Consider the following 18,158-nt stretch of genomic DNA (forward strand, 5'->3'; position numbering starts at 1 on the left):
AGCTGAGGCATTGCTTTCTCTGTTTTTTCCTTGTTATTTCTTATGCGCGTTTGAAATCCAATGAGATTTTTATGCAGTTGGGTCAATAATGTATGGTGAATAATGACAATATAGACCGTTTGATTTTTGACACGAGGAACTCTTTCTACTTCATAAAATATAGCATTCCGTTGAGATACCGTTGAGATTGAGATCCTGGGATTCCGTTGTGATTAAGATTCCGGAATTCTATTGACATTAAGGTTCCAGGATTCCGTTGAGATTAAAATTCTGAGATCCCGTTGACAAGTCATAGATTTTTTCTGCTTACTTTTATAATTTGGGCAGATATATTGGCTCACAGAAGTTAAATCATGATAGTTTTGAATAGAAAGGCTTTATTTCTCCTTTGGTATCCCACTAATGTTTATCATTTTTTAATTAAATTTTGTTTTTTCGAATGACAATACTATTTATATATTTATATTGGAATTTGTTATTTCTACCCATTTAAACAAAAACTGAAAAATATAAAACAAATTTCTGTGATTTTGTGTGATTTGTGATTTAAGTGATTTTTATGAGACAAAAAAGGCAGAGTTTTTGAGAAGTTTCTGAGAAGTAAAGCAAAATCTGGCATTAATTCTTTCAAAAAAAAAAAAAATCGCAAATAGGGAAAGTTTTACATTTGATAATTGTACTCTTGTAAAGGTTTTTATACATATTATAAATCAGTTATGATTTTTAAAGAAAAAAATAAATCTGTATGGAAATTCTATTTTTGTTACTTTGGTATTCGAAGCCAGTCCGTAAAATTGATTAAAATAAGAACATCGTATTCCTCTAAAAGATGATATTAAATACATTAAATTGCTTTTAAAGTGTTTATTGTGTGTTGGCAGCAATATCTTGTGTCAAATGTTGAATGCAAATCTGTTGTCTCTTATTTGTTACCAAGAGGTTGCAATTACTTTTGAAGGACCTTTAATAAGGATTAAATTTCCTCCGAGTTCGTTTCATCGTGCACTGGAAAAATGGAAATTTACTTCACCCCATTGGGACAACTAGTAATTTAATACTACTATACACCGAATATAGTAATTTGTTGATAATATATATAACTGCAACTCTGGCTTTATTTGATCAGTAACTAACAGTGGGTGCTCAACGATTTTGTACTTGTAAATTTCTGAAAATTTCTGCTATTTCCAAGAAACGAGATATGACGGTGATTTGGTGTGAACTGTCGTTTTTTCGCAAGTTCGGCTTATGGTGGTGCAGTGTGCACGAACTTTAGAGAACCATTTAGTAATTATTTTGTTTATTACGAAATTATGGCTATCGTCATGATTCCACTCGGAGGCAAATTGCAATTTGGTTTAGCACAAGGAAATTAACATGCAAATTTAAAAGATGAAATCTCTTTTTATGCGTTGCTGTGATAGAAAAATCTCAATTGGAGACTGACAAAAAAAAATTATCTTTAAAATAAGGCACTACGCTGATTTTATTTCCTGATGAAAAACTTGCAAATGCATTTTTTCCATTAATTACTATTAAAAGTCTTCCTGACATATTAATTCAAGTGAAATACGGGATTAAGTTGACATCGGTTAATATGAATATTTGTTTTTTTCAGAAGATGATTATGACTATATCGAAGAAACAACTCGGGCGCGTGTAATTACTGTTCCTTCCACGACCACTACAACGGAGGCCCCAAAACCTGTTGGTCAGTGCAAGCTGCCCATTAGACCTGCAGGAGATCCAGATATCAACTCCTACTCGGGATTCCGTTTTGGTAAGATGTTAAACGATAAAATATGTGTTTGCTGGTTTCATAATTGTACCGTAGAAGCTCTGAGATTCAAGGAGTGGATCCAGCCCCCCCCCCCCCTTCAAAGATTTCTGGGTGTCTTCATTCTGTTTGTTTTTTGCTCTTTTTTAAGATAAACTTGTCAATTTGGTCAATTATTGGCGCCCTTGTCATGTTACCCCCCCCCCCACCACACACACACACACAAGATTTTGTTTTAGATCTGTCTTTGCTGAGATTCGTGGTGATTTTTTAACCTTTCAGAAGACAGACTGACGGAGTCCACTTTATAGGGTTTTTTAGAGATTCGGCATTACACAATTGTATTGACCCTTATCTTTACAGTACCAAAAATATCTTTCCTGTTAAAAATAAGGTTTGGTCCAAAAAGAAGAACTGTTATCTGTTGAGTGTTAATTTTTTGTTGAATCCAGTTGGACTAGATTCACTAAGGATTTTATGATCATATTCAACATTAACCTCTACAGGCTTTATACTTAATATTCTATAGAACAACATACTGAGTACTCATACTCAATGCTCAATACTTCAACAACTTCTCTTCTTGCTTAATACTTCAACATACTCAATACTCTGTGATACTCAGTGCTCAATACTTGAACAATTCATCTTTATACTTAATACTCAATGCTTCAACACACTCAATGCTTCAACAACCTATTTTTACACTAATGGTCAATATTTCAAAGTCACTCAATAGTCGCACTCAGTGTTCAATGCTTCAAAAGCTTTTTTCTCTGCTTATTATTCAATGCTCAACACTTCAGCAACTTATCTTCATATTTAATTCTCAATACTTCAACAACTTATTTTTATTCTTCAGTTTGATATTCTCCACACTCAATTACTTAAGGAAACATCAAAGAAAACTTTGAATTCTTTTGTCGGCCAGATGACTGGCGCATTAAAGAAAAAACTTTAATAAACCTTCTTCTTGGATTTTCTCTCCGCTTTGATGCGTGGATTTGGACAAATTTGCCAGCACGGTAAATTGGGAAATTTTAAATATTAATCTGCCTAGTTCAAATGAATTTCCTTGGAAAGTCAATCAAAGATTGAAGTTAGATAAAACCAAGCCAAAGCCGGTGGTTAATACAGCAACAGCTTTCCATGCACAGTTATAGTTCCTTTTAGGATAGCTCAGTTTTCTGTGAAATCAAAACTTTGATGTAGTCAATATATATATATATATATATGTATATATATATATATATATATATATATATATATATATATATATATATATATATATATATATATATATATATATATATATATATATATATATATATATATATATATATATATACATCAGTATTCACAGCCCCTCCCCCCCCCCCGAGAAGAAAAAAACTTGTCCAAGGGGTGGCAAAAAAGCACTGACAATCAGTATTAACAGCCCCCCCCCCCCCGAGAAGAAAAAAAACTTGTCCAAGGGGTGGCAAAAATGCACTAAAAATAATACAGGACTGGATAAATTATAAAAATTGCATATCCTAATCGGCACCACAAACTTTGCAACAACAAAAAATCGACTTTACTATTAAAATCATACCCCGATAGGTCATAATAAGTTATTCAATTATTTATTTACACCCCCTTCCCAACACAAACTAAAAAACACTAAAATTTATACTTACTAAAAACAGATTTCTTTAGTTTCTCTCTTAAACAAAGAAATATAACTATCATTTTTAATATTCTCATATAGATGATTCCAACTTCTAATTCCCCTATGAAGCACAGAAAACGTCGACCGGGTCGGAACAATCAATGGAGCATTAATCTCACCAGAAAATCGAGTCTCATAATCATGGATCATGGATCTTAAACTTACTAAACTATCAAAGCTTGAAAGATTTGTGCAATTTTGTACAAGGGTGTATCTAACTCACGTAATCCACAAGCTGGCAGTATCAAACTGCCAGAAGCTGGCAGTATCAAACTGCCAGAAGCTGGCAGTGTAAAAGGTGAACACAGTTGTCTTCCCAAATGCTCACTTGTTCTTTCTAGTGGTACAATTCTGTCTATTTCAATGACCATGGCAACTTTGAGATTTACCATTTCTCTCATTTATTTGTCAATCTCTTTAACTAAAAAAAAAATGCGAAAGAATTGAAATATTTAAAAAGAAAATTTCAGAGTTTATTATAGAGATTTTCCGCCTCTAATCATTTAAGGAGCTACTTATTAGTTGTTTGATTCAAATTAATGAGGTACTATGGATGAGGGCTAGGGCCATAACTGTGGTTAACTAATTGCTTCACAAAAGCTCTGATAATTCGTAACTATTATTGTTTATGTACTGCCTGTAATAAGTTGTATTATCTTTATCACTGTTGCTTTTTACTACTATTTTACAACTATTATTTTTGTGCTAAATTGCATTTTTAATTATTGCAGTCAAGTTATCCAAAAAAGTATTTAATTGTTCTACATTTACAGAGAGAGAACAGAGGGGAGAGGAGGAAGGGATAGAGAGAGAGAGAGATAGAGATAGAGAGAGAGAAAGAGATAGAGAGAGAGAGAGAGAGAGGCTTATTTGCACACATAATCGTTGCTCAATTTGTGTGGTGCTAAAAAATATGTTATTGTATACTTTTACACAATAATGTAAAAAAGGCACGAAATAGGTCTGGTAGTGATTTCTTCGAGCACACACAGGCACAAGTTTTAGCTTCTGTAAGGCTATTCATTGTGGGCTTCTGGGGGTAAAAGGTCATGGTGAGCAGGGTTAGACAGTAGTATTTTGTCTACCTGAGCTCTAGCTTTGGAGTTCAAGTATTTTGTTATTAGTCTCTGAAATGTCTCTGTTACTCAGGGAAATCCTGGTTGCCTGTTTTTTCAACTCACTCCAGTTCCTGTATTAAATAGGCGGCTCTTAATACTGACAGGCTTCAGACAGGATAGGTACATTTGAGGATGGGACATACATAGCATAGGCACACCTGAAGAATATTACGGGCGTTATACTCGAAGCGACGCCTTTTTGAAAGTTTGAAGAGATGTGTTTGCTTTCCGGTCACAATTTTGATACGTGTTGGAAAGATGTAGTTATGTTAGAAAATGGCACCTTGTATTTTCTCCTCATTTACAACAGAGAAAGGAGCTTCAGGGGGGGGGGGAAATCTCTCTTGAGCGGATTGAATCTATGTATTTTAAACTTAACAAACATGACAATCAATCTAAAATCGTAAGGCTGTGGACTTAGCAGATCGAAATTGTTTTCGGGGATTTGCTTCGTGGGAACATTTCTTTGAAGAAGATACGCAGGCAAGAGTGATAAGTCGTTGACAAATTTATATTTGTTGTTGTGTTCTACCAGCGACCAGTCTATGCTGGCGAGAAACGTATGATGCCAGTGTCGTCCCTTGCGGGGCACTGCATGTTACTTCACTCCACTCTGAGTCACAATCCTCTTCGTGTAAAGCGGATGTTTTGTTATTGTATTTGGGACAGAAAATCCAGCACAATTAACAGTGTTTGGTATTTTATACCCAACTGTTTCAGGTTTAGGCTAGCCATTATCCCCTATCTAAGATCTATCTTTAACTATAAAAAACCTACAATTTCTTTGCATCTTCTTTAAATATGTAAAGTGTCTTCTGTGTTCACCTTCATGTACTTGTAAAAGCTAATTGCTGTAACCTTCCAAATTGTCAATTGACGAAGTAGTCGAGACATTTTTAAAGGATAAAACAAGAAACTCATAAATAGGTTCAATTATCTTACACAGTGTCTTTATGTTCATCTATATTACGATTATTCATTATTTTTATTTCCGTTATTTTTAAGGATGTTTGCATTTACTTCCAGTGCCTTTTTTCTCTTTTCGTCTACGTTATTCTATTATGGGCGTAAGCTTCTGTTGTTACGGTGGGCTATACATAAATTGAGCAACTAAGACATTTATCAATTCACTCCGTTATTTAGATATACTAGCCCTCAGAAATCATTTTTTCACAAGCTTATTTTCTGAAATGTACATTTTTTTTTATAACGGAACTTTCACTGCTTAGACCTTTTTGTCTAGAATCATTAAAGAAAAAGTCTTGCTTGTAAATCGTTAGACCATCAGTGATGAATAATGAGTGTTTATACATAAACCTGAAAATAAAGAAACATTTCCCGGGCAAGTATTTTTGAATAAGTTTGCGTTTTTTACTTCAGGCTATTATGTATTCCAGTTTTAGCCATCGGTACTCGTTTATTATCAGTTATTCGTTTTAATTATCCCTATTTTTTAATTTGTATCAGAATGCTAAATCTCCTGATCCTCAAACATGAAGCGAAGAAACGGAAATGACTGTACTCTCTATTAAATAAAGACTCGGTACTCTCTATATATTATGAAGAGATATAAATTAAAAAAAAACCTGATGTCTATGTAGTCACAATTTAAATCTAAATTGTTAAACGTAATAGAAATGTCTAATGTAATGTAATATTTGAATTAAAATGACTTAGTTTAATGTCTAATTTTCAGACAAGTGTCGTGATTTTCATATATTACAACTTTCTTCTTCTCTAATGTTAATTATTCCTCTATATCTTTTAGGAAACACTCGTTTTAGTCGCCAAGAATACCAGACACTACCTGCCCGCCCAAGAGCCAAATCCTCATTCTCAGTTGAGTTTAAGACTGTTTCACCCGATGGTATCATTTTCTACTCAGCTGACCAAAGACATATTGATTTTATTGCTCTTTACCTTAGAGGTAAGTTTTTTTTCTGCTATGAATTAGCAGGGTTTTTTTGTTGAGATTAAACTATATTATAGACTGACCGTATTTCAAACAATAGGCTGTACGAATAATGTGGTTCAATACCGCTCCCTAGGGCTATAATGAAAGAAAGGTTGAGGTGGCTAGGGCACGTTGTGTTGATCAAGGATGACAGATTGCTGATTATTGTTCTTTTTGGCCAACCGTCTAGAGGCTAAATGAAAAGCAGGTCGTCCTCGTCTGGGTTGGGAGGACGTCATAAAGAAAGATTTAAAGGAAATGGGAACTTCATGGGAGGATGTAAAAAGGGAAGCTTTGAATAAATTGGGATGGAGGAGGAGCGAGCGTAACTGTGTTGGCCTCAGGCGGCTTGGTTCTGCGGTGAGTTCTTAGTAGTAGTAGTATATTATAGACATCTATGAGAAATAGAACCGTGCCAGGAATAAATACATATCTTCCATATATGTCCAGGTTTCAGAATTTGATGGACATAGTTTGCAAAAAAAAGAAAAAAAAGACTTCATAATACTCCTTCCCCTACTACTAGATTCGACATAACAACAACACCAATTTTAATTTCCTGAAAGATAAATCGTGGAAATAGTGTTTTTAGACCTTCTTACCAAATATATACTTTTCATCTGGCTTAGCAAACTCATAGAAAAACTACATTAGCACATAATTTTCTATTTTTAGGCCTTTTGGCCCCACAACCATAGCCCCATGATGGGGCTATCATATTTTTTCTTGGGGGGGGGGGGTATTCTAAGAGTGTTGTTCGCTGCCATCCCAAAATAGTTTACCACAAGATTTTGTGATTTTATTTGCTCTTACTTTTTTTCTGATTATCTAAGAGGACTAGACAAATATTCATTGCCTGTTTGGATCCTTTTTTTATTCTATTTTTTTAAATAAAGTCGAAATCCTGTAAAAAATTCATTGGATGGAAATTGCTATGAACAAAATTCCCTAAGTTTTTTTTCATTTTAGACATTTGAAAAAACAGAGGATCGCCTCAATCGTTTTGATTAGAAAAACAACATTAAAACGTAGCTTCAGTGCGTTTTTGTTTTTAGTGACATTCGATTTATTCCAGTGATTTTTGGACGATTTATTAGTGTTTTCAGACGATTTGTCTTGTATTTTTTTTGATGCATTGGCAACCATGGTTTAGGTTCATCAATCAAGAATGTCATTGTATGCACTTTTTTAGATGGAAAGATCCACTACTCCTTCAATTGTGGCTCAGGAGCGGGACATCTTGCAAGTCCCCTTGATTACGCTGACGGAGATTGGCACATGGTAACATTCTCAAGGGAAGCTCAAAACGGAACACTTATAGTTGATGGAGATTTAGTTGCTGAAGCAATGTCTCGGGGAAATACAAGGTTGGTAAATTTGAGGATTTGTATGCTAATTCACATCATTCTACATTAGGTGTATAGTTCACTTTACAACTTACCCCATTTCTTGGGGAGATTGTTGCAATAAATAATGCGAAATTAATTTTAAAAGTTGCAATCACTAGCAATAAGTAAACAAAATTCCTTTGGGTTTCATTTATAACAACCTTATTGAGCCTTAATCCTCTTATATTTTGTCTTGGGAAAACAAAATTCAAAAAGGTCTGCCATTTCGGAACCACACTCGGTTTGTGTTGCTTGATCAACGCGAAGCGTTACAGCAACTATTTGGTTGGGTCCGCTGACAAAAGTGTTTCGGGAGCAAAAATTTGGTTTTGTATCTTCTCCATCGATTAAACGTTGCATTTGTCAGCCCCTAAAAACTTGAAATGATATGTCCCAAGAAGAAGTTTTTCTTAATAAAACATAACTAAATCACTTTCATTAAAGACGGTCTTAAAATATAGTTTCTCACTGAAACCTTATTTGCACCTTGTATACAAGCTAATACTGTATTTTGCCCCAGCACTTAATACCTAACGCAATCTGTGATGTTACGTCTAAAAATGCAGCAACCTAATTTAAAAGCTAGTGCTGCGTTACTTTGCCTCAAAATATAACTCCTATCATTTATTTCAATTGGATTTGATGATAGAACAATTTGATTTTATCAACATTTTATTATTGCAATCCATATGCGCCTTAAATGTATTAGAAATGAATATAATCTAGGCCTTATGGTGGGTATATAACACAAAACCCTCTGAAGATGAAGATGCTTTACGATTCTTCCTTAAAAGTCACGTGTTATGAAAGCTACAAGCTTACATTGAGCGATTTAGAGCCGTGAATCCCAACGCGGGGTGCTGAAGATGAAGATGCTTTACGATCCTTCCTTAAAAGTCACGTGTTATGAAAGCTACAAGCTTAAATTGAGCGATTTAGAGCCGTGATTCCCAACTCGGGGTGCTGAAGATGCTTTACGATTCTTCCTTAAAAGTCACGTGTTATGAAAGCTACAAGCTTACATTCAGCGATTTAGAGCCGTGATTCCCAACGTGGGGTGCTGAAGATGAAGATACTTTACGATCCTTCCTTAAAAGTCACGCGTTATGAAAGCTACAAGCTTACATTGAGTGATTTAGAGCCGTGATTCCCAACGTGAGGTGCTGAAGATGAAGATGCTTTACGATCCTTCCTTAAAAGTCACGTGTTATGAAAGCTACAAGCTTACATTGAGCGATTTAGAGCCGTGATTCCCAACGTGGGGTGCTCAAGATGAAGATGCTTTACGATCCTTCCTTAAAAGTCACGTGTTATGAAAGCTACAAGCTTACATTCAGCGATTTAGAGCCGTGATTCCCAACGAGGGGTGCTGAAGATGAAGATGCTTTACGATCCTTCCTTAAAAGTCACGTGTTATGAAAGCTACAAGCTTACATTGAGCGATTTAGAGCCGTGATTCCCAACGTGGGGTGCTGAAGTTGAAGATACTTTACGATCCTTCCTTAAAAGTCACGCGTTATGAAAGCTACAAGCTTACATTCAGTGATTTAGAGCCGTGATACCCAACTTGAGGTGCTGAAGATGAAGATACTTTACGATCCTTCCTTAAAAGTCCCGTGTTATGACAGCTACAAGCTTACATTGAGTGATTTAGAGCCGTGATCCCCAACGTGGGGTGCTGAAGATGAAGATGCTTTACGATTCTTCCTTAAAAGTCACGTGTTATGAAAGCTACAAGCTTACATTGAGCGATTTAGAGCCGTGATTCCCAACGCGGGGTGCTGAAGGTGAAGATGCTTTACGATCCTTCCTTAATAGTCACGATTTATGAAAGCTACAAGCTTAAATTCAGTGATTTAGAGCCGTGAATCAAACCTTGGGGTGCTCAAGATTAAGATACTTTACGATCCGTACATAAAATTACCGTGTTATGACAGCTACAAGCGTAAATTCAGTAATTTAGAGATGTGATTCCCAACATGGGGTGCTCAAGATGAAGATGCTTTACAATCCTTCCTTAAAAACCACGTGTTATGAAAGCTACAAGCTTACATTGAGCGATTTAGAGCCGTGATTCCCAACGTGGGGTGCTGAAGATGAAGATGCTTTACAATCCTTCCTTAAAAGTCACGTGTTATGAAAGCTACAAGCTTACATTGAGCGATTTAGAGCCGTGATTCCCAACGTGGGGTGCTGAAGATGAAGATGCTTTATGATCCTTCCTTAAAAGTCACGTGTTATGAAAGCTACAAGCTTACATTTAGCGATTTAGAGCCGTGATCTCCAACTTGGGGTGCTGAAGATGAAGATGATTTACGATCCTTCCTTAGAAGTCACGTGTTATGAAAGCTACAAGCTTACATTGTTGAATGATTTAGAGCCGTGATTCACAACGAGTCTCCTGGCTCCTGGTACTTTATATATATATATATATATATATATATATATATATATATATATATATATATATATATATATATATATATATATATATATATATATATATATATATATATATATATATATATATATATATATATATATATATATATATATATATATATATATATATATATATATATATATATATATATATATATATATATATATAGTGTGTGTGTGTGTAAAAAACTGCACTAAAAAATTAATCGACTCAATCATTATAAAGATAGAAGTTATAAAGGTTAAAAATGTTAGGAAACTCTCTGCAAATATATTCTTGTTCTGTGATTTGTAAATATAATTTGCAGTAGCAGCGTAAAAACTATTATATAGACAACGATTACAATTAGTTAAGTTATCTTTGCTCATTTTCGTCATTCTAAATATTGCAGAGCAGTATTCAAAGTACTTCTTTTTTTCTAGGTCAATAAACATCGATCCTCCTTTCTTTGTTGGAGGTATCTCTCCTGAAGCAGTAGATTTTGCTAAAGGAAATATGAAGGTATTATAATTTGTATTTAAGACCTTAGAAATCAAATATTTCTTGTTTTACCTTTAACCTATAAAAGTAATAACTCGAGTGTCCGCGATTTCAATTGTGAAGATTGGTCAACAGGAGTGCCAATTCGATTGGGGGATTACCCTTCCTCTTAAATTTGAAGAATATCTTTTTTATCTATTTTCAGTTAAAACAATGAAAAATATCCCTGCCATCCCCCACATTTTCACGAATTAGTGCCTGTTTTTGTTAATGTATGTGTATGTTTTCATTATTTTGATCTTTCACTTCATATTTCTTTATCTTAATTTTTACTGTTGTATGTTGATGATTTGTTTTGTTTAACGATTCTTGATTTTTTAATTTTTTTTCTTCTTCCTCCTTTGCTATGTTTGGTACTGAAGACAGACTGCAAATATCTATCTTCAAAATCTACTCTTCCATTTGCTTAAGCTTTTGTTGACCTTTTATATTTGGAAAAATTGTATCTTGTCTGCACAAATTCAAGATTATTTTAACCTAACTTATTGGGGAAAACGCTTGTATGACTTAATCTAACACAAAGGGGACATAATTTCAGTTGTAAATTAATTTTTTATTTCTTCAATTACAGAATAAGTGCTTTCGAATTAAAAACTAAGGTATTTATTAGGCTCAATACAGACAACCAACGATAATCTAAGAAATACACAATAAGTACTCGACTCCAAAAAGGAGCCGCTTAGCTCCGCCTTCGAGTTCAACTGAAACAGACACATGCATTCGCCTGGATTAACCCACAGTACTATCAGCTTCAAATATCTGATAAAATTGTTATCCCAAAGGTGAATGGTGAAATTTGGACTACTCTGTCTTCCCAAGCAAAACAGTGAGATGGCTATGCACTGCAGGCTGTTGTCCACTAAGCTTTCCATGTCTTAGAAGCAGCAAATATAATTCTCGCACTTGAAGATCGAGATATTGAAGAGATGGTAGTAAAAAAAAACTAACAGATGTGGTGCACTTGTTTGGTCTTTCAAATTGTAACCTCAGTTCAATTGTGAGTTCGGACCATACGGTAGCGTCAGATTTGTGTTCCCCTGAGACCAAAGTTACAGATTATCTTTTTGGCAGACATTTTGCTAAAACAACATCTAAGGTCAAAGCTGTTGCAGATTTGGAAAAAAAAAAAAATTTGGTTGGCCAAAAGGTGGGGTGGGGGGGACGACCGTTATCACCGTTGGCGGAATGTGGCCCATTTCCCGATTGTCAGCATGTAATAAGTATTATAGTGTCGCAAATAAATAATTTGTTATAAATACATAAGACATGATACTTTAATAAGGTATTTTGCAGAATAATTTTGGAGTCACGAGAATACTAATGGTAAATAAAAAAAACTGACAGCTTTATGTCAAGATAAAAATGTCATTGCGCAAAACTAAATTAATGCGTTTTCAAAAGCGGTGAATGGATAATGATTTTCATATATTTTGTGACTGCAAGGGCCGAAGACCCAATCTGCCAGTCGTAGTGAGTGAAGCAATTGGAGATGGAAAATATCATTTTATATTTTACGGGACGAAAGGTTCAAGCAAACGCAAAGAAGCGGCAAGCTAACTTTTTTTGGAGTAGGCTATATTATATACTATAGAAGTAAATATTTTGATGAAATCTTTGTATTGTTTTAAATTTATTCAGTAAATCACTCAAAAGTTTAATAGTATTCATGTGGATGAAAGATGGATTTCTGTTTCGTCACTCTCAATGACAGTAAGGGGTTCATCAAACGCGTTAAAATGTATATTTTTTTTTTATATTTGATGGGTTTCTTTTAACTTTACTTGTTTTACTTATTTTTTTAGCTTTACTTATTTTAGACCCTGAAAATATGCTATGTATACGGTAACGCTGAGAGAGAGAGAGAGAGAGAGAGACAGAGAGAGAGAGAGAGAGGAGAGAGAGAGAGACTTCTACGTGAAAAAAGAAATCACAAAATTGACAGCCAATGGTAGTAACGTTTATCAGCTATGTATAATTTGTCCTGTCTGTAAATTATTGTCATCCTGGTAACCAATTAATTTTGACAGGGGCTGGATGTTGGATTCGTTGGATGTCTCCGAGATTTCAGAATGAATGACAGACCTCTAACTGATCTTGTAACAGCGGAAGGAGTTGAGCCTTGCTCTTCAAAGGTTGAAGAAGGGTCTTTCTTTTCAATTGATGGAGGATATATCAAAGCATGTAAGTACAGTGTGAGGTATAAAATATATAACAAACAAAGTAGTTTCACCATCCTAGAGCTAGAAGATCTCAGTAATCCGAAATAAAGGATGATAATACTTTCCACCATACACCAACTGTACGACCTGCGTAACTGTTTACTCCCTCTCCCCAATTTGAATTACTAAGATTTATTCCGATAGCTCCTTTTTTCGTCTAATTCATATATATTGCGTTTCTTCGAATTCAGGCCCCCTCCTACTTCTTCCTTGCAAGTTCTGACGTACGTACCTGATCTCTCCAGTGCTCATATTTGTTAATTAAACTGCCAACCAGCAATAGATTAAACGGCTTGATGGTGCAGTTTGTTATGATCAGCTGATTTATGTTGGTAACAAAGTTGATGAAATCGAGTTAAAGAGTAATTTCATTTCGGATTAGATTATTGAGTCAAACAGTTCGTGGTAACGAACTGTAAGTAAGACGCGACTAGGCTCAATAGTAACCGAAATTCTAAAAACGGAATTTTGATATCAATAGATACATCAAAAGAATCGGATTTTATGCTGATTTCAAATTTATAAGCTTCATCAAGTTTAGTCTTACCCATCAAAAGTTTGGAGTTTGAGAAAATTTGCCTTTTTTTCGAAAAAAGAGGAAAAGACCCTCTAAAAGTCATAGAATCCTAATGAAAATCACACCATCAGGTTCAGCATATCAGATTTTTTTTTCCACAGCTAGAGGCACTGGAACATAATGGAGAGCTGTTTAATGGCCCCATTTTAAAGATAATCCCTGAGAAAATTTGCTTTATTTACAAAAAATGGGGGAAATACCCTCCTAAAGATATGGAATCTTAATGAAAATCACACCACCAGATTCAGCGTATCAGAGAACCCTACTATAGAGGTTTCAAGCTCCTATCTGCAAAAATGTGGAATTTTGTATTTTTATCCAGAAGGAAGATCACGGAAGATGGAAGATGGAAGATGGAAGAAGGAAGATGTGTATTTATTTGTTTTTTTTTTTTTTTTTTTTTTTTCAGGGGTGATTGTATCGAATGAGTGATCCTAGAATATCGCGAGAGGGCTTATTCGATCGGAAATTAAAAGTTCTAGTGCCTTTTTTAAGTGACCAAAAACATTGGAGTGCAACTAGGCCCCCTCCCACGCTCATTTTTTCACAATGTCACCTGATCAAAATTTTGAAATGGCCATTTTATTCAGCAAAGTCGAAAAAGTTAATAACTTTGTCTTTGAGGATGACCTAATCCCCCACAGTCCCGGGGGAAGGGCTGCAAGTTATTAACTTTGCCCATTATTTACAAATTGGAAGTATACAGACGTTTTCAGGGAAGGTTTTTTCTGATGGGGGGTCGGGGGAGGAGTTTACATGGGAGGATATTTCCATTGAGGAATTTTTCATGGGGGAAGGGAATTTTCTATGAAGGGGGCGCCGGATTTTCCACTATTATTTAAAAAACGACAAGAAATTAAACAAAAAAAAACAAGTTTTTTTAACTGAAAGTATGGAGCAACATTAAAACTTAAAACGAACGGAAATTATAACATGTATGAGGGGGTTTGCCTCCTTGTCAATACCTCGCTCTTTACGCTAAAGTTTGAATTTTGTTCCAATTCTTTAAGAATTACCCCTGAATCCCAAAGGCCGTTTAATTAGTATAATTAGCTCTTCTGAAAGTACTAAAAAAACTTTAGCATAAAGAGCGAAATATTGCTGAGGGGGCAAACACGCTCATATACTTAATAATTTCTGTTCGTTTTAAGTTTTAATGCTGCTGCTTACTTTCAGTCAAAATTTTTTTTTTTTATTTAATCAAAGAGAAAGGGAGAAACCATTGAAACAATTTTATTGAATCTCAGCCAATCCTGATTGCATGATTTGAACTCATTAGTTTTTGTATAAATCTTGTTTGATATCTTTTGTTAAGCATATCGTTCTGATCCACCCATTTCTAAGGGTTGGGTCTCTGTACGTTTCTTATGTTTGTAATATTCCAGTTCCTCAAAATCAGCTATTGTACTTATGCTTAATTTTACTTATTTTTCTTATTTGAACATTTATTTGAAAAAGTCATTTTCTAGCAATCAAAACAAGGAATGTGGCAACATTATCTATCGATAATGATTTTGTTCAGCCGGGCATTGGAGCCATTGGTGTTAGCTCAACTGATACTAACCATCCCCTTTATAAAAAGCTTAATAACCTAGTTTTTGCCCTCCTATAAAAAAAACAAAAAAAACGAGTAAATAAACGAAAAGTTAAGATACCAGTCAAAGGAAGTATAAAAGCAGTGGTAGATCTATGGGGGAGGGTTGGCTTATGCCTCCTTTGGCTTAGATGCTGCTCAGTGTTTTGTCGTTTTTACCCAAGATACACGAGTCTGAGAAGCAAAAACGGTCTTAAAAGTTCCCGCAGTCCCCCCCCCCCGCCTCTTTATCAAAATCCTGGGTCTGAATTTGTATTGAAGGTGAAACATCATTAACGATGTTAAACCATACCTTGAGTTCTAATCGTATCTAATGGTATTAGTTTTTATTTGTATTTAAGCAGCTATATGATTTTTATAGCATACTTTTGAATTTGGCTATAAAATGTCAAAATTAGATTTAGCCAAGTTTTAACCTGTTAATTTTTAGATGAAACTTTCCGAGTTGGACTCGATATTGACATATCTATGGAGATCAAACCTCGAAGCATGTCAGGCATCTTGATGGCAGTCCATGGACGTCGTGATTATTTGGTGCTTCAAATCGTCAATGGAACGGTTATATTCATTGTCGACAATGGAAGGGGAGCAATTTCATCTTCTTACACACCACCTCATGAACATTACTTATGTGATGGTCAGTGGCACAGTATTCAAGGTAAACAGTTTTTTTCTGTTTTCTTCATTGTTTCTTATATCAGTGAGAATGGTTTAACTTTTTTTAGTTCTGAAATAAACCACTCTATTTATTTTCTTTGTATTTTTTAAATAAACGATACTACAAGTAAGCAATTAGGAATCCGTCTTTTTTTGAAGATACACCGCTTAGTTAAACTAAATCCCTAAAAAATAAACATCGAGTTTTTAAAGAAAAATGGGTTTTCTTAATTTCTTTTCAGAATTTTTTTTTTTAGGTAGTTTTATATTATCTTAAACGAAATGCAGATCATTGAACCTAGGCCATAAATTCAGAGACCTGATCATGTAAAAGTACTATTTAACCAACTATGAAACAGCATCGATTTTAGAAACCTCTAAAGTCTTAAGCATTCAATTTTGTAATATCCCCACCATGGTTGTCGTGAGTGTAAAGAACCGTTTGTGGTACTTTTTTACGGGTTATGGTACCTATTTACTCTGACAAAATTATGTTTTCTTTAATGTATAGCGTACATCATTGCTGATGGATATGCTTTAACTTATATTTTATTATATGGTAGCCTAGCCTACAGTTCACATCTAAATATGTATCACTTCTTAATATATATCATTTTATATATTTAACATTGATAATCTTTTTTACCAATGCTCTGCATAAAATTGATACAGTTGTTTCTTCTTTTTCTAGCAATCAAAACAAGGAATGTGGTAACATTATCTGTCGATAATGTTTTTGTTGAGCCAGGCATTGGAGCGGTTGGTGTTAGCTCAACTGATACTAACCATCCCCTTTATATTGGAGGACACCCAAATCCCATTGGAAGAAGAGGAATACAGACGTCTGAACAATATGTGGGCTGTCTTCGTCGACTTGTCGTGGATGAGACTGAACAGAAACTTTATAATGCAGTTGTAGTGGGTAGTGTGACAACAACCACGTGTCCAACTATTTAGATTAAATGCCATCACAGATACATGTAAAATAGCTGCAAAGAAGGAACCTATGTGTTGAAACGTTTTTATCTTTCCGAAATGATATTCAAAATATTATACTATACAAAATGTATTGATTATTTTCTTCATGATTTAAGCATGATTTTAGTTTTTGTAGCTGTGTGATTTATAAGAAACAGCTTTTAAGAAAATTAAGCTTCTTTAAGAAAATTAATAGTATTCAATTATTTAAAATTGGTTTCTGATTTCTTTTTTTTATTTGAGAAATAATGGTACGTCAGTGTTAATTGCTCCAATTCAGTAATTTTATTCATCCAGTTATTCTTACGTTTTTCTTTTATTATTACAAATTTGGTTTAAATTTGCTTGATAATGAAAAATATATGTCTATCACATGGTTTTCAAATAGGGAGCCAGTGTGCTGTCTCTTAAACTGTTAGTTTCATATTGGGTTTTCTTTTTGTTGCTGCAATGCTGCCAATATAATTGTGCCTTTCTCGTTTTACAATAAAATTTTCATCTCAAAGCTTGAAATTATTGCACGTGTAGAGCAATCTCGTTCTAAGTGAAATATTCGTTTATAATATTTTTTTTTGCATGGGTAGCGCTGATGTGTCCTCTTTTTTTCCCTTTTTTTCTTTGCTTCTAGTGGGCTAATGGAACATTAGAGGGCTGTAAGGGCTAGTCTTAAAGGAAATTGCTGTATCTAGTAACTTTTGGGATTAAGAAACAGAGTATTTAAAATAAAATACTTTTTTTACAAAAAAAAACTGCGTATTCGTTTACAAGATGATGAATGACGTCATATTCGTAGGTTACAGCAATAAATGACGTTAACAGTAAAAACTATGTTTATCTTATTGTTTCTTCTGTATTGTGAATGTCAGGTATTTGTTTATAAACAAGTGAAATATATATACTTTAAACAGTATCACTTACTCTTTGCAAGCTCCTTTGGAAGCTTGGTGCAATGATCTTTCCACGTGTATCATTGCTTAGGCAAAGGCATTAGCTAGGAGGTGTGACCCCTTTCCCATCAGTAAAATGTGCGATGCCTAAACTGCCGAATGCCGAATAAAATTTTTAAGCTTTGGACCGTAGTTGTGTTGTTAATTGATTTTACTCTTAAAGCGACATTCCTTGTTCCTAAAAATATGTAATAAACTGCTGCAGTAGATTTTAATAATGATAATATATTGCGAAAACAGGCTTACGCCTCTATC

General features: G+C 34.4%; 1 protein-coding gene across 1 annotated transcript in view; it reads left to right on the forward strand.

Annotated features, from left to right (window-relative positions):
* The window catches only part of LanA (laminin subunit alpha), a 217,498-nt gene extending 199,880 nt beyond the window's left edge, over window positions 1–17,618 (forward strand). Inside the window, exons 47-53 of the mRNA XM_089095354.1 lie at window positions 1,619–1,780; window positions 6,375–6,533; window positions 7,753–7,927; window positions 10,814–10,892; window positions 12,959–13,112; window positions 15,752–15,979; window positions 16,670–17,618. Of these exons, the coding sequence (XP_088951480.1) occupies window positions 1,619–1,780; window positions 6,375–6,533; window positions 7,753–7,927; window positions 10,814–10,892; window positions 12,959–13,112; window positions 15,752–15,979; window positions 16,670–16,935 (1,223 nt within the window). The 3' untranslated portion in view covers window positions 16,936–17,618. The remainder of the gene's footprint in view (window positions 1–1,618; window positions 1,781–6,374; window positions 6,534–7,752; window positions 7,928–10,813; window positions 10,893–12,958; window positions 13,113–15,751; window positions 15,980–16,669) is intronic.
* Window positions 17,619–18,158: the final 540 nt, after the last annotated feature.

The sequence above is a fragment of the Artemia sp. Qi Xiang Cuo genome, chromosome 10 (assembly GCF_049724085.1).
Source record: "Artemia sp. Qi Xiang Cuo chromosome 10, ASM4972408v1, whole genome shotgun sequence".
Taxonomy (NCBI): domain Eukaryota; kingdom Metazoa; phylum Arthropoda; class Branchiopoda; order Anostraca; family Artemiidae; genus Artemia; species Artemia sp. Qi Xiang Cuo.